General features: G+C 49.8%; 1 protein-coding gene across 2 annotated transcripts in view; it reads left to right on the top strand.

The window, feature by feature from the left end:
• Positions 1-3,315: 3,315 nt before the first annotated feature.
• ESYT3 (extended synaptotagmin 3) overlaps positions 3,316-17,546 on the top strand; it is a 47,148-nt gene continuing 32,917 nt past the window's right edge. For both annotated transcript variants that reach the window (XM_035278710.3, XM_002759573.6), the window contains exon 1: positions 3,316-3,824. In XM_035278710.3, the coding sequence (XP_035134601.1) occupies positions 3,498-3,824 (327 nt within the window). In that variant the 5' untranslated portion in view covers positions 3,316-3,497. The remainder of the gene's footprint in view (positions 3,825-17,546) is intronic.

The following is a 17,546-nucleotide window of genomic DNA, read 5'->3' as shown; positions in this document are numbered from 1 at the left end:
TTGCTTTTTTTTTTTTTTTTGAGATGGAGTTTTGCTTTTGTTGCCCAGGCTGGAGTGCAATGGCTTGATCTCAGCTCACTGCAACCTCCGCCTCCTGGGTTCAGGCGAGTCTCCTGCTTCAGCCTCCCGAATAGCTGGGATTCAGCTGATTTTTTGTATTTTTAGTAGAAATGGGGTTTCTCCTTGTTGGTCAGGCTGGTCTTGAACTCCCAACCTCAGGTGATTCGCCTGCCTCGGCCTCCCAAAGTGCTGGGATTACAGGTGTGAGTCATCGTGCCTGGCCCTGAGACTCTACTTCAAATAAGATTACGTTCACAGGTACCAAGTGTTTCAACATAGACACAATTCAATCCACACTAGTGACCAATGAATATTTATTTGAGCTACTGTTCTTCAAACAGCTAGTATGTAATAGGATGCACATTCAAATGTGTCCAGGCAAAGGCTCTGGAAGGCATCATTCTCCCCAGCTTTGGCTGTGATTAAACCGCTCATCAAATATTGTTTTGCTGGCTATAGTAACTAGATGTCCAGGTCAAGGGAAATAAAGGCTCCAATGTTCTAGGCACAGATTCCATCTCAGGTAGGGTAGAGAGCTTTCAGTGCCATATTCTCAATGTTCTCATATATTTAATTTATGAGAGTATTTTGCTGACATTATAAATAAGTTTTTTAAAAGAGGGAGGCCGGCATGGTGGCTCACACCTGTAATCTCAACACTTTGGGTGGCTGAGGCAGGTGGATCACTTTGAGGTCAGGAGTTTAAGACCAGCCTGGCCAACATGGCAAAACCCCGTCTCTACTAAAAATACAAAAATTATCTGGGCATGGTGGCAGGTGCCTGTAATTCCAGCTACTTGGGAGGCTAAAGCAGGAGAATTGCTTGAACCCCGAAGGTAGAGGTTACAGTGAGCTGAGATTGCGTCGCTGCACTCTAGACTGGGCAACAGAGTGAGACTTTGTCTCAAAAAATAAAATTTTAAAAATACATTTAAAAAGGGGGAAATGAAGTAATAATCCCACCACCCTATCGTACTTTGGAGAAGTTTTAGAAGAGGAACATTCCAGGTAGAGAGAACAGCAAGTATAAAAGCCTTGCAGCATAAATGAGCTTATGTGTTCAAGGAACAGAAAGGTGATGCGGCTGGGGGTTGGCAATGTCCCGCAGGTCTCAGGCTGGGCATCTGTCGCAGTGGGTTTCCATCCAGTTCACAAACAACCTTCTTTTCTCTAGTAATCCCCCCACAAACTCACTACCTTCCACACCCTCTCCCAAACTAACTCACGTCGGGTTTGAGGTGTGGACCTGCTGTGTGTGAAGGACAAAGGGGATGATAGATTCAGTTGTATCCTCTCCAAGGGATTTGAAATCAGGACAGGGTATGGGTCAAGGCCGTCTCTCTGGATTGGTGAGACCTGTACCCTGCAGCTCTGGATGTTGGGAGAAAAGTCTGTTCTGCACTTCAGCCAGCCAGGCAGGTCAGCAGGGCGGGGGGGACACAAGGATGAGGAGCGCAGTTGTGCCAGTTAGCTTCCTGGTCTGTCCATCCTGAGACCAGCCACATTTGGCCTCAGATTCCAGGAGAATTCCCAGCATCCCTGTCGTACACTCTCTTTTGCTTCAGCAGACCTGGGTCAACCAACAGAGTAGTATTTTCAGGAAAGAATTCTGTGGTCAAATAATCTGGGAAACATTGGGTTAAATAGAATTTAATAGCTTTTTGTCTGAAGGACTTCACAGAGCCTTTAATAGGACTGTGTACGTGCAACTCTCTAGAAGGAAGCCAGTAAGCAGCATTTCTTGTTAATTTCCCAGGCTACACTGGGAGCTGCCAGTGTAACAGGATGTTAAGTTGGGAGACTTTCAGCCTCTGTTTTGGCTGAGTCCTGGAAAGCCAAGAACAACAGAGAAGGGTCCAGGTATTCTGACCACCAGGAACATACCCATTGTTGAAAAAAATCATTATGGTAAGTAATTTTATCTAAGAGAGGGATAAAACCAGAGAAAAAGAGAACCAGAGCCAAAGAGAATGAGAATGAGAGAGAGTGAGGGTGGTGGGTAGAGAAAGAGAGCGAGAAAAGGAAGAGAATACAGCTCTCTTATGATTGCTATCCATCGGCTCCAGCCTTTTCTTTTTTTTTTGAGACGGAGTTTCACTCTTGTTACCCAGGCTGGAGTGCAATGGCGCGATCTCGGCTCACCGCAACCTCCGCCTCCTGGGTTCAGGCAATTCTCCTGCCTCAGCCTCCCGAGTAGCTGGAATTACAGACAGGCGCCACCATGCCCAGCTAATTTTTTGTATCTTTAGTAGAGATGGGGTTTCACCATGTTGACCAGGATGGTCTCGATCTCTTGACCTCGTGATCCACCCGCCTCGGCCTCCCAAAGTGCTGGGATTACAGGCTTGAGCCACCGGGCCGGCCGGCACCAGCCTTTCGATAAAGCTGTTGAAAGGATATAGAGTCATTCCAAATCATTCCTGCACATTTGTCAACTCCAAAATCACATTCCAGTAATTGATATGAGCCTTTTCATGTGGTCGCCTGAAATATATGCTATCCACAAGATGATTTACTCTCAGAACTTAAACGATGCAGAGCTCCACCTGCTCTGATCATTCAAGGGCTAGAAACCATGGGCTTTGCCGTCGACTCTCACGCACCTCGGGGCTTCCTCTTCATCTCTTCTTTTATTCACCAGTCACTTGCCCTTCTTGGGCGCCCCACAGGACGGGCCGGCCCCCGGAAGTTCCGGGTCTGATGATGCAGGGAATGACTATCCAAACTGACACCTCGTAGAGAGGGTGGGGAGAGCCGGGAAGAGGGTTTTGTGGCGCGCAGGAGGGGCCCTGAGTTCAGCTTGTTGAGGCTGGGGGCTAGGTCCAAGCTTAACGGATGCCAGAGGAGCTGGCAGCGTTGCAGGCTCTAGGGGCCAGTTGGAAGGCCAGGAAGCAGGATCCGAGGCTGGGGAGGCCTGGCTGAGCCTGTCGAGGGAGGGCCTCGAATGCCAACTGAGTCCAGCCTGTACTGTGTAGTACTGTGTATTATAAGACTGCGTGTAGGAAACAGGTTTTAGGTGATGTTTATTCATGATAAGCCAGTTGTACACAGGCCTCGGTGAGTCATCAACCACCTAGGGCTGCACTTGGTCCACCCAGACTGACGAGTGAGCACCTCCAGCTGACGCCTGCGCCGCAAGCTGTGGTCGGAGGTCGAGCTCACCTGCTGGTGGCTCTTGAGCCAGGCTGGCGGCCCGCCCCCCTGAGGCGGAGACTTCCGGAGCGGCGGGCTCACTAGAGCTGAGCGCGTCTCGGTGCTTTTCCAGGCGCCGCTCTCGAGTGCGCAGAGAACGCTGAGCCGAGAGCGTCGAGAGTCCCAGCAGGGCAAGGAGGCGCGGCCTGGTCCTCGCGCTCGGGAGACAGATGCGACCGGGCGTCGGGGAATGTGGACCTAAGCTCGGGTGAAGCTCTCGGGAAGGGCAAGACGGTGGCGACGAGATGCGAGCGGAGGAGCCCTGCGCCCCCAGGTCCCCCAGCACCCCGGGAGCCCAGCGCGTCCCGGGCTCCGAACTGCGCCTGTCCAGCCAGCTGCTGCCGGAGCTCTATACCTTCGTGGTGCGCGTGCTGTTCTACCTGGGGCCTGTCTACCTAGCCGGCTACCTGGGGCTCAGCATAACCTGGTTGCTGCTCGGCGCCCTGCTGTGGATGTGGTGGCGCAGGAACCGCCGCGGGAAGCTCGGGCGTCTGGCCGCCGCCTTCGAATTCCTTGACAATGAACGCGAGTTCATCAGCCGCGAGCTGCGGGGCCTGCACCTGCCAGCCTGGGTGAGCCGAGCCGGGCGGGGGTCGGAGGTGGGCAGCCGCCTTTCGAGGTTGGGAGGAACTTGAGGTCAGTGGGGAGCTGGGGCGCGCAAACCCGAGGGAGGGCGGGAGCCCGGCGACCCGCACACCGCGTTCCCCACTGCACTCGGCGCGCTAGACCCTGGGGTGGTGGCCGTCCCCTCCCGCGGCGCACTGCGCCCTCTGGTCAGACTTTGGTGGGAGCGGGGAACCTGGGTTTCATTTAAGGCTCCAGAGCCTGGGAGAAGAGTCACGGGCGGGCCACACCCTGGAGGAAAACAAGGGCGTCTGGGACTTCGCAGAGTAACTCGCGTTGGAACCAGAAGGCATTTCTTCCATCCGCCTGTTGGTTCAGAGAACGAACGCCGGACGCAAAACTTAGATGGGCAAATACAGCAGTGACAGAAACAGCGGGACCCAGTTGCTTTCGTTCGAGGCCCGGACCGCGGGAGGGGGAGGGCTCCGCGGGGCTGGAGGTGGAGTGGCGGGTGCGGCGGGTCCCAGGCCTCGCTCCCTTTCTTCCTCCCTCTGCTAGAGGGATGCCCGCGCACGCACACTGCGCCGACAAACCCATCTCCTGGGGTGGCATGAGTGGCACTACCGTTCCTGAAACGCTTCTGGTCCTGGCTCACCTAACAAAATCCCAGTTCCTGGCCCCATCGCATAACTCCCAGGGTGGCTCAGAGGTACCCCAGGTGATTCTTATGATTGGGCGAGCTTGGGAAACAGCGAGAGGGGTGTTCCGTCCGAGGGTTGGCCTGCGGCAAACCCTTACAGTCCCTCCAGTGTTGGGGTCTCTGCCTTCTCAGGTTTCTTCCAGATACTCTCAGGCCCACGGGGGGAGGCTGCCAGACCCCTCATTGTCTCTAGGTGGTGGCCTATAAAGTCCAGCTCCTGACAGTAGTCTGCAAGGTGGGGTGTGAGAGAAAAATATAAGGCCCATTTAGGCCATAACTGAGTACCACAGGCTGCGTGGCTTAAGCAGCAGACACTTCTTTCCTTTCCTTTCTAGAGCCCCAAAGTCCAAGATCAAGGTGTTGGCAGGGCTGGTTTCTTCGGTGGCCTCTGCTGGCTTGCAGCAGGCTGTCTTCCCAGGCTCTTCCTTCTCTGTGTCCTGCTCTCTTAGAAGGACTTCAGTCATATTGGATTAAGGCTCACCCTAATGAACTCATTTTAACTTAATTCCTCTTTAAAAACCCTACCTGCAAACAGAATCACATTCTGAGGGACTGAGAATTAGCACTTCAAAGCGGGCATACACTTCATAACACTTAATATTTCATGTACGAATTGATGGTAAAGCTTTGTAAATAGTTTACATGTATTGGGGATGAGGAGCCAAAAACTTTTCCCAATAAGGGTGCACACTTTTCTATGGTAGCCGTAGGGGTAGCACATGGGGCCTCACTCCCACAGACCTTGCTCATCCTGATGGTTCTGTAGGGCTTGGGATTCTGAAAGGTGTGGACCCAGAAAGCAGGCTCGACCTGTCCACACCCCTTAACTCACTATAGGGAGTTCAGGCCACCTGTTAGATCTATTTTGCCCCCCTTGGTGGCCTTAACCCGTGAAGGTGGACCTGTGAGACTTCACCAAGTAACACCTCTTTCCTCCCCTTCTGTATTAGGTAAGCCTCTAGGCACTTAGCCATAGGTAAAGGCAGCATGTCTGATTCAAAAATCAGACCCTGTAGGGGCATTGACACCCTCCCTGCCTCTTCCCTACATACCCCAGAGACACAGTTGGCCTCTGTTGAGGACACGGACCCCAGGAGCAACATGGACCTAGCCAACAGGGAGCTCAGCCTGAACTCGAGGCACCTCCTGGGTTTTCCCCTCAACGCATATCCCAAGTCTGACCCAGCTGGGTATGGGGACACCCAGAGGAAGGTGATGCTCTCTCTCCTACCAAGAGGGCAGTCTCGGGTGGCAGACAGATGCATAACAGGTAATTGCTATAGAGGGGAATAGGAATCAGGAGTGGGAGAAGAGTGTAGTCAGGTAGAAGGCCTGGTGTGAAGGACACCCTATCCGGTTTCCATACCATGTTGTTCCCACATTGCAGCCTTAGCCTGCATTCTACAGACTCTCCCGGCTGGCTTGTCTGGCCAGGTTGGAGGACCAGGGCCTGGATAACCGGTTAGATTAAGCCACTGGTGCGGCACAGGACATTCTGGCCGAGGGAGGCAGTGAGCACACTCTGGAGGTGTGGCATGGCCACTACATGAGGGAGCGCTGTGTGCTGGGCCTGGCTGAAGAGTGTGGTATGGGTTGATGGACAGGGTCAAGTTGAGGCTGACCTGATGGAGGCTGGCCCTGTTCTGAAGGCTGCAAAGAGCCTTGGATGGTTTTGAAAGGCCCTTCAGAAAGCAGCATGGTGGGACGAGTAAGGCGGGAGGAGACAGGCCAATTGGGGAAGTGGTTTGAGCCAAGACGGTAGTAGTGAGGGAGGAGGATGGGACATGTGTGGGAGTGGGACTTTAGATGAGTGGTAGCCTCTAGAGTGGGGGTGCAGGGGGATCCAGCGGTCTTCAGGGCGCTTTCTGGTTTAGGGAGCTGGTTGCCCATTACTGTGATTGGGATTCCAGGATGAGAAACAGGTCTGAGGAGGTTGGTTACCTGCACGAACACCTGTGAAGTGCATACAACTAGATGCAAGTGTGGTCTTTCCCCGGCCTCGTGAAGGTTTCCACGCCCAGGGATGATACGGAAAACCTGGAGTCTACGTGGTTGAATATTTTTCTCTTTGCCTCTTTAGGAACACAAACTGTGAAGGCAAAGAGAGATGGGGCTCTGGGTGTGGTGGGGGCAGCATGGCCCCTTGTGCAAAATTTTGGGCACGGATGAATGCATCACTTTATCATCACCTGCCGCCCTTTTGGCATGCCTTCCCTCTTGAGAACTGATTTCTCTGCATGAGAGAGAGAGAATGATGGCTTATGACCTCCTTTGGTATCAAGAAATATTTCTATGTTAACAGATGACAAATCAATAAAGGGGGCCTGAAGAAAAGTTGAATAGCTCAAGGGCCTCCTGCCTCAGACACCACACTCAGGTGTGCCTTGCATATGTGAGCTGGCCCTGTACTCTAGCCCTCAGTGGGGAGGGATGGATATCTGCTCACCTGCGGCTTGTCAAGCTATATGCTGCCTGGAAGGGGCATCTTTTTCTAATTTGCACCCACTCCCTATGAAAGGGTGGAGGCCAAGGCCTGGCTGAGCTGAGGCGGGGATGCCATCCCTCCCCCTGCCATCCACAGCAGTCGTTGCCAGCCAGTCCTCAGTCACACACGTCTTTCCTGCTTGGTCTTAGACTCCTTCTCAACATTTTGCTCCAAGCTGCTGCCTCCAGGTGATCATAGAAATTGCTTTCCTTGGCTGAACCCGTTTCCCAGCCTGTAAAAGGAGGTTGTATTGGGTGGTCTTTGAGAATCATTTTGGCCCTGATATCTGACTTCTAGTCACACTTCAGACAGTCATGCTTCTCCTCCAGGTCCCTGGCCATGGGAGATACCGCTCCAAGGAAGAATTTACCTTACTAGAAGAGGCCAGGAGGGAAGAGCCTGTGGATCCCCTTTGCCTTGTGAAAGTGCCCTGATCACCTGGGGAAGAAGGTGGCCCCCGCAGCTCACCTCGAACAGAGGGTTCCAGAGGCTGCACATTTACATGTGTGTGCTCCTCTGACACAGCGTTTATATGTATTTTTGAAGGGATTAAGAGCGTCCCAAGTCAGCTGTCCTTGTCGGGTGGGGACTGTGTATAGCACAGTGACAAGCACGGAGCCCTTGATATTACTCATTTAGTCGTAGGCCTTTCAAACCACAAAAGCTCTGTTTCCACACCTGGTTGTGGGAGTCACAGAGCCAGACACAAGCGAATACGTGGTGGGGGCTGTCCCTTTATGTTCCTCAGTTTCCCTGGTTTCCTATCTACCGTTTCCTAATATGAAATTACTGCCCAGTATCCCAGTGGCAAGCTGGCCTTGCCAGCATTTGGATGACTGTCAAGGAGTGAAGCAAGCAGAAGGAACTCGAAGAGCACTTCTGTGGAACCCCCTGCACCCCAGCTCTCCCCAGAGCCTGCCCCTGTGGGCTCTCAGAGTCTCAGCTGTGCTGCTCATGCTGGAGCTGCCTTCTGATCTTCAGAGCTCGTCCGTCATGTTTCGGGCTCCTAAGACCCTTCTCAGGGTAACTTTGCTGCTTTGCTTCCCTGCCCACCTCCCCTGATAGAGGCCCCTGTGTGAAGCTCGGCAGCTTTCACTCCTGGATTTGTGCATGGATCAGCTCTTTACTGACCTGTGAATTTCCAGTTATTCATTCAGCCATTGATCAGTGTTTCAACTGGAATGATTGGGTAGCTTATCAGATATTGATTTGCCCTGGCCGTGACTGGGCCCTGTGAGGAGGGAAGTTCAAAATTTTCTCTTGCTCAGGGTTGGGGGAATGAGAGCTGGTAGTAGGAAAATAGCCTGAGGCCATGTACAGAGGAGAAAGAGCTGTGGGAAAACTTGGCATTTTGTCTATCTGTGGTTTCTAGCCGGGCTGGCTCTCCTTTCAGCTGGTAGCAATCAGTTACATCAGTTTGCCACTTTGTGAGGGGCAGTTAACCCTTGTGTGTCTGCTGCTGAGGCGGTAGTGATATGAAATGGTGGGATCATTGGAGTCGTTCATAGAGGGATCTTGAGAAGCCCCCTTTTCTCGCTGGGCCTCTGATTTCTCTGAAAATAATGACATTTTAGGAGGTATCTATAGAGTCTTCGTAGCCGTCAGGTCTGCCATCATTAACCAGTCCTGAGTCAGCTTTTCTCTGGTGCCACATACCCCTCAGGGCCCCACTCCCCACCTTCCATGCCTGTCCCCATCTAACCAGGTGCACTCGGGCTGCTGGCAGAAGCAAGAACCAGGGGAAAAGGTGAGCCGTTGACACAAAGTGATGTCCCTGGGATTGCCTGCTCCAAACCTCCCTGCCAGCCATCCAGGCAGACAGCCAAGGGCTGAGTGTTCTGCTTACCTAGTGCCGAGAGCTTGACATTATTTCCGTGGCTGGAGCCCAGGCTCTCACGGTCTGTCCTGAGATACTTCAGTTAATTAGAGGAAGTAACTGCAGTGACAGCTCTGAGCTAGCCTGGGCACTCTCAGATTAGATCCAAAGCCTGATGCTTGCAGCCAGGGCCACTGAACCCGATTTTACACCTCAGGACTGGTTGGGGGCTGCTTGGACTTGGGGAGACTTCTTACCCTTGAGGTCCCTGCAGCCCAGTGAAGTTATTCAAATGGCTTGGAACCAGGCCTGTCCTCAGGAAGGAAGAGGGAGATTGATTTAAGTCATGCTTTTTGGGTTTCTGCCCCATGTCTTAATGATGGTCCATGGACTTATCATGTCCTGGGCCAGGATTGGGCAATGTGAGTGACAGAGTGTGGGCCTTCTTTCCTCCAAGCCCAACAGAGGGATCCTAGGCATCCATGTGTTCATTCCTATACTCACTCAGCAAGCATTTATGGAGAGCTTGCAGTGTGTCAGGCACAGGGTTGCAGGCAGGGCAGCGGAGCCATAGGCATGAGTGACACACGGCCCTGCCCTTGAGGAACCCATGAATTAGATGGAGATTCAGACCTGCCAGGGCAGTCTCTTCTGATACAGTGTGATCAGTTCTCTGAGGTGGCAGTCTGAGGCTCCGAGAAAGCATGGGGGAGGGAGCCTATCCTTGGCTTGAAGTGGCCCAGGAAGCCTTCTTGGAGGAAGAGGCAATATGGTATTGCTGGCTGTGGTAGGGAGTTGGGGACTCGGCCCCCAGTCTTTCACAGGTTAGGTCAGTTGAGCTCATTATTGCATCTTGGGGTGAGCAGACTCTGGGACAGCAATGTATGATACCTGAGCTCACATGAGACTACTTACTGCTTCATTTACAAGGGGCTGAATCTTTCTGGGACAGGAGTGTCCAGGCAACCTTTTCTCAGCCAGGAGCCTGAGTAACTGAGAGGTCACATGGGGGCTAAGGATCAGGGCCACAAGTAGGGACAGGTCCTATTCTCCTGTGTTGCAGCCCCCTCTCCAGTGGGCAGGAAGCTGGGGAGAGATGGTCACCAGCTTCCACTGGCTCCTGGCCCAGATCCTCGATAGCAGGCAGAGCTGACACTTCTGTGGGAATGTCTCTGGTGACTTTGGGGAGGGGGCTCTGGGAGGTATGAGCTGCCCCCCTGAAGACCTGGGAGGGCCGCAACACAGCTACCTCTAGGAGCAGGAGCTGAGACCTGGTCTGCCTTGCTCTCCCCCTCCCACTCCTGCCAGCAGAGTTCAGGGATTTCTGCGTCTCTGGGAACCTAGAGCTTGTAGCACAAAAGTGCTCACATGTGCTTGAGGCAAGTGATTTCCTTTTCCTCCTCCTCTACTGCAAATACTGAAGAGGGATTTAAGATGTTTTTCTGCTTCATTGAGAATTATTAAAGGGACAAAGCAACTTTTTTTAAAAAAAGGAGCTCTGTATTTCAAACTAAGGATATGAGACTTGATTTCCTCAGGCCACAGAGAGGTGCTGAGCCCAGGTCCCATAAGCCCTGTCCCTGTAGGAGGGTAGCCCAGAAGCTCCGTGCCAGTGTGTCATGCATGAGCCCTGGAAATACTTAGAGTAAAAAGCCAGGGAAATTCTCTAGGCTGTAGGATGTTTCAAGACCCCAGAATCACCCAGTCTATTCCTTTGCCCATGTTGTATTTACTTTTTAACATAACTGGTTATAAACTGTCTAAAAAATGTGTTTTTTCTTGTCATAAAAGTAAACATTCTCATTGGAGAATATTTGGAAATGGCCTAAAAGTTAAAATTAGGATAACCATTTTACAATCCCTCCACCGAGAGATGCAGTATGTTTGGGTGTACTTCCATAATACAGAAAATATATGAAAACAGTTTTTTTAAAATGTATACCCTTTTTCTTAATTTTTATGTTCTTAACATTATATTACAAACATACTCCAAAAACACTTCTAAGGATGATCAAATCCTTAATATAAATATACCACAAGTTATGTAATTGCTTCTCTAGCCTTGATTATTTTGGTTATTTCGAAGTTTTCCGGGTTACATGGCTAGCGGAGATGGGTGGTAGATTCCTCTGTCTGTCCACAGTTTCTCTCTCTGATCTCCCCATCAAGATACTGTGACTCATCCTTCAAGTCCAAGCTCAGGCTCCACCCCCAGGACTCTTCTCCTTGGGCTCCTACAGAGCTCTGAGCGTGTGTTTGTCACTCTGCTTCCCATACTGATTTGTAACCTACCTATTTTTATGGCTAACTTTTTGCTGAAAGTTTTTAAGATAAGGTATGTTTCTTGTACATATCTGTAGCTTTGGCTGCTAGCTCAATGCCCAGTACCTAGTAAGGACTCAATAGAAACCTCTGAATGAATGCTAAGTGAATGCCTGCTGTGTAAATCTTAGTCCACATTTCTCAATTTAATTAGTATGGATTCCTAGAAGCTTATGAAGATTTTAAAGACACTTTTGCCCATTCACTGTGGCCTTATCAGCAATGAATATTATCTTTTTGGGGCCTTTGCTAGTTTGATAAGCAAGAAGATAAGTTTTTTAATTTCTAGGAATTACCAACCCTGACTGGATCATTGAATTCTGAATTTACCATCATCACTTAGGTCCCATTTAAAAACTACTCTGGACAGCTCAGGCCCACCCCACTCTGCTTTGAGCCCTTATTCCTTAGCAAAGAGTGATGGTGATGGGTGATCAGTGTTGTCATCACTGTGACTGGTGGAGTTTCATCAGCTCGGTTCTGCTGGCTCCAGCGGATTTAGGCCAGTTTGCTGGCTGCGTGTATTAAGTAGCATGTGGATTATAGAACAGTGCCACACAGACTTTCAAGTTGGCAAAGCAGTTGTTTCCCTTAAAGTACCTGAGTGGGGTAATTTAAAGCAGAAGGGTTGGAAGATTGAAAAGTAGTTTTAGTGGTTAAATGTTTGCCTCCCGAGAACAGAGGGAAAAAAAGGACAAAGGCTGTGGTCCTTTTCTCATCTGGAGAAAAGTGAAACTGAAGGACCACTTTGCTTGTAAGTCAGGAACCACTGAACAGGCAGCCACAGAGCACTGCCTAGCTTGTGAAGACAGGAGCCTGCTTTTGTAGGACATCTCTGTAGGACACTCAATAAATGGGTCTCCTCTCCTCTGAGCGGTCAGTTAGCAAGGGTGTGTGTCTGTAAGAATGCCCTTTGGAGTCGGGAAGAGCCATGAGGCTTTTTTTAGGAAACTGTGTGCGTCTTTGTGCATGTGTTGTGAGTCTGCAAATGTGTCTGTGTAGTTGTGCATGTGTGTCTGCATGTGTTTTCACATATCTGTGTTTGTGCATCTCTCTGTGTCTGTGTGACTGCATGGCTGCTCCCATGGGAGGAGCTGCTACCCTATTCAAGGGAGTTGGCAGAATTCCTTGAGTGACAGGGAGGCCCTTTGAATGAAGCTCCTTAGTCCCTCCACCTCCCAAGAGGGTCTGGTGGCCCAAACTCTTGTCAAGGCCTCATACCCCAACCCCAGACACATCTGTGTGGACCCCACCAAAACCTTGGCTCCGAGGAGGCAGCTGCCATTCTGGCTCCATTTCCTCACTGCTGTGGAATCATTTTTCCTAAAGGGTTTAAGAACGTGGCTGGGTGTGGTGGCTCATGCCTGTAATCCCAGGACTTTGGGAGGCTGAGGCAGGTGGATCACCTGAGGTCAGGAGTTTGAGACCAGCCTAGTCAATATGGTGAAACCCCATCTCTATTATAAATACAAAAAAACTAGCTGGGTGTGGTGGCACGCACCTGTCCAGCTACTCGGGAGACAGAGGCAGGAGAATCGCTTGAACCCAGGAGGTGGAGGTGCAGTGAGCTGAGACTGTGCCACTGCACTCCAGCCTGGGCAATAGAGGAAAACTCCATCTCAAAAACAAAACAAAAACCACACACACAGACATCACCACCTAAAGATGGAGTATTGATGTGAGCCTCTTCAGTGGCCTGTCTAGCATGGAATTCTACTCAGACATGAGTTTGCTTTACCTTTTCCTCTAAATTCTCATCACCACCACTCCTTGACAATGCCTAAAAGCACTGTCGTTAAAATATTAGCTCACTGTGCCTGGAATGCTTCGGCCAAGTACACTAACAGCATCAAGAGGTATGTTAGTTTAGGGAGGCCTTAGATGGGGAGGGTGGAGGGTTGTAAACTATGTAAACTCCTCTGGTGAGTAGTGCAGGAAGGACAGCGGAGATCTGAGATCCTGCTGATTTGACCATGTGCCTCAGCATCTTTGGAATTTTCCAGGCCTGCTTTGGGGAAATGTTCCCACCTTTAATACATCAGTGAGGACTGGGTGCATGTTTGATGGGGATGAAGCTTGCCACAGTGCTGAAATTGTCTCCAGCACCAAACCATTTAGAAGTAGATTTATGTCCACTGTTTGGCTTGACTGTGGATCTGGGAAGAACAGGAATTAACAGCCTCACTTACTAATCAGCAAGAAATCCGAGGCTGAAGGGAGTTAAGACCAAAACCCTGTGCCTCTAAGTCCCTGGCCCAACTTCCTCCTCTTCCTCCTGCTTGGCTACAGAAAGCAGGTATGGGGTGGGGGTGGCTCACCTTTTAGAGGGCAGAGCAGGCCTGGAGCCCGGGAAAACATAGTATTTTGTTTTTGTCCTTTGGGTCTGGCCTCGTCTTGCTCTTTGGGAAAGAATTCCCTTTATAAAGGAGTTGAGGTTTGTAGGCTGCTGATAAGAATTTGGTGACACAGTGGCGTTCTCCTAGGAGTGACAGCTGGAAACCCAGGCTGTGACTTTGGAGCTTAGTGAGGAACCCACGGAGGCAGAGGAGCCACCTTCTGCCAGGGCCTGAGGAGGCCGTGTTCACTCATTCTTCCACACCCTGCACGAAGATCAGAACCACCAGGAGCTTGTTAAAGACTTGGGCCTCCAGCCCCTGCCCCAGTCCTCCCGAATCAGAATCTCTGTGGGCCCTGACCAGGCAGCTGTACTGCAGTGAGCTCTCCAGGTGGGATCGTTGAACACCGAAGTCTGAGAATCACTGAAGAGCTCTTTGCCAGGTGGTGTGTGACTCCCTGACAGCTGGTCCCAGAGACTCCCAGCCTCGTCGGGAACTGCAACAAAAGCTCAGTGATTTTAGGGCTCAGTCCAGTGTGAGCCACCCATCTTATTTTTCAGCCCTCTCTTTTGTTTCCCTAGTGAGGAAAGACACAAGGCAGAGCTCTGATTGGGTGTGGTGCCCCCATTGGGCAGAGTTTTGCACAGCTGCCTGGCAGGCCCTGGGCCCAGCTCTCTGGCTGTTTTTATCTGAGCCACACAAATTCCTGGGCCAATCAGTGAGGCCAGGGCAACACCAACCAGCTGTGTTCCTCCTTCCATTGCAGCCCTTGCACTGTGTTGTATCCTCCTCATTCTCTATTCTCCCCTCGCAGTGGTGGCCAGAGGCACTAGGAAACTCAGCAGAGAATTTGCTGGGCTCTGGGTGAGGCAGAACTGGACACATAGCCCAAGTGACCTTGTACTTGCACACACTTGAAGTCAAAGGGGTCAGACTGCCGGCACCTCCCAGGTCTGTATGACTTCTAGCGAGAGTTACCACTTCCTGAATGTTTATTTTGAGCCAGGAAGGATGCCGAGCACCATCCATGCACTGAGTCTTCTCAGGAACTGTGAAGGTGGCAGTATTGTACCCATCTCACAGATGAGAATGCTGAGGCTTACAGAGGTGAAATTTTAAATGCACAAGACATAGTTTAGGAAAACAGGAATGGACTTCAAATGCCAACATTTCAGGTGGAGGAGGGGGAGAGGAAATGGATGAGAAAAAGATTTGAGGGTTGGGCTCCAGTTGTATGCAGGTGAGATCTGGGTTCTGATCACATCGGTAATCCTGGCAAGTACTAACTGGTCTCCGAGCCTCTCCTTATTTGTAAAATGGGAATAATTATATCTTCGCTGTTCACTTTATAGAGCATTAGGAGCATCAAATGAAAGTATGAAATGTCCTTTGTAAGTCATAAGGCATGGCCTACCAATCAGGGCTGAAGCCCCATAAGGGCAGTCGCTTGCTAAATCCCAGACTTTCTATAAAAGAGGTTTCTATAAAACTGTACGTAATGCTGTGTGAGGTGTTCTTATGAGGGGTAAGTGGACGGTGTGGAAAAGCAGACTTTGTGGTTGGACAGACGCAGGCTTGGGTCTCAGTTCCAGCACTCCGCTACTGGTGATTAGAAGTCACGTAGCCTCTCTGAACTTTAGTCTCTTGATCTGTAAAATGGGGCCAACAAGCGATTAGGTGAGTATTAAATGACCTGAGAGGACATGAACTCCGAAAGGTTGAGAATAAGATGGGAAATACACAACTGGGCAAGTCTGAAACACAGGCAAGCTGAGGTGGCAATTGTCATATTAGACAAAATAGAACTCCGACAAAGAAGGTTGTTGTATGCTTGTGAAGGGCAATAATTACATGCCTAGGCATAGTGGCTCACACCTGTAATCCCAACACTGATTTGGGAGACTGAGGCAGGCGGATAGCTTGAGCCCAGGAGTTTGAGACCAGCCTGGGCAACATGACCTAATCCCATCTCTACCCAAAAAATCACAAAAATTAGGAGTGGTGATACACGCCTGGAGTCCTAGGCACTCAGGAGGCTGAGGTGGCAGGACTGTTTGAGCCTGGGAGGTCAAGGCTGCGGTGAGCCAAGATCACACCACTGCACTCCAGCCTGGGTGAAATAGTGAAACCTTGTCTCAAATAATAATTATGATAATCACAGACATATCTGTATTACATGATATAAACTTGAGATAGACATCAACAACTGACATGAGGAAGTAGATAAATCAACAGTTGGGCATGGAAACTTTTAACACATCCCTTTCTGAAAACGATCAATTGAAGCGGCAAAGACGAAGCAAGAATAAAGCGTATTTAGGAGGATGTGATTAGTAACCTGATCACACATGGAACCGTCCTGGAAACTAATCATGCACTAGGCCACAAGGTATTGTCAACATATTCCAATGAACTGACAGTCCTACACACTGTTCAGGCCACAAAGAAATGAAATTATTATTAGAAAACAACAAAAATAGCTATTGAAATCCTGCAGGTCTAGATATTTTAAAACATGACTATTTTAAAAACTCATTTAAGAGGAAGTCATAACGGGAATAGAAAAAAACAGAGCAGAATAGCAACGAAAATATTGTCAAAAACTAGAGGAATTTATACCTTTGAATTCATTTATTACAAAACAAGAAAAATGGAAAATAAATGATATACCCCAAACTCATGAAGTTCAACTCTAAAAATATAAAAGAGCAACAGAGTTAGATCAAAGAAAAAGGAAGAGTTCTGGGAGAATCCATAAACAATTAGAACTATTAACACTTTGGGAGGCCAAGGCAGGCAGATCACAAGGTCAAGAGATCGAGACCATCCTGGCCAACATGGTGAAACCCCGTCTCTACTAAAAATACAAAAAATAGCCGGGCATGGTGGCACGTGCCTGTGGTCCCAGCTACTCCGGAGGCTGAGGTGGAAGAATCGCTTGAACCCAGGAGGCGGAGGTTGCAATGAGCCGAGATCATACCATTGCACTCCAGCCTGGGTAACACAAGTGAAACAACAAGAAGAAAAAATGGGAGGGGGGATCGCCCTACCCCAGGTCATTTGGCAAAAACACAGTGATGAAAACAGTGTGGTACTGGTACTGGTACTGGTCCTGGGATGGGCAGACTGATGGAGTTGAATGGTAAGCCCAGAAACATACCAAAGTACATATGAGGAGCTGGTTTTTGAGTGGTAGATTCACAAGTCAAGGAAAAAGATGGAATTTTTTTAATATGTTGGTAGAAAACTGCTTTAGTGAAAGTATAGAGGGAGACAAAACTATATCTTTGCCTCACCCTATGTAAAAAAATAGAGAGATTAAAGACCTAAAGGTGAAAGCCAATAGATAAAAATCCAGGGTAACTTTGAGAATGTGGGATGGGACAAGATTTCTTCAAATTCTAAAAAAAGGCCAATTACAATGGAAAAATAGATTGATCTGTTGATGTCAAAATGGGAAAGCACTGAGGATGAGCTGTTGCTCCTTAAGGATCGGTCCCTGTGACTTCATTGCCTGCTCCAAATTTACTCGGGGCAGTCACAAGCCATCTGGATCACTGGGAGTGAAGGCAGCTGCTGAGACTCAGGCTGACCTTCAGTCCCTAGGCAGGGCAGGGGACTTGTGGTCTCTTCCTTTCTTGGACTGAATTGTTGCTCTCTTCATGGGGTTCAGACTCATCCATGAAGGAGCCTGTTGGTGACGAGCTTCATATGCAGGCGTGGGTAATCAAGAGAGACCAGGACAGCTTAACCAGTGTGGGCCTTGCTCATTCTGTTGCTGCCTACACTTTTTTTTTTTTTTTGGTTGTTTTTTGAGATTGTGACTCGCTCTATATGCCAGGCTGCAGTGCAGTGGTGTGATCTCAACTCACTACAACCCCCACCGCCAGGGTTCAAGCGATTTTTCTGCCTCAGCCTCCTAAGTAGCTTGGATTACAGGCACGAGCCACCATGCCTGGCTAATTTTTGTATTTTTTAGTAGAGATGGAGTTTTGCCATGTTGATCAGGCTGGTCTCAAACTCCTGGGCTTAAGTGATCTACCTGCCTCGGCCTCCCAAAGTTCTGGGATT

The sequence above is a fragment of the Callithrix jacchus genome, chromosome 17 (genome assembly GCF_049354715.1).
Source record: "Callithrix jacchus isolate 240 chromosome 17, calJac240_pri, whole genome shotgun sequence".
Taxonomy (NCBI): Eukaryota; Metazoa; Chordata; class Mammalia; order Primates; family Cebidae; genus Callithrix; species Callithrix jacchus.
Note: the sequence above shows the minus strand (reverse complement) of the source record. Positions and strands in the feature narration are given on the sequence as shown.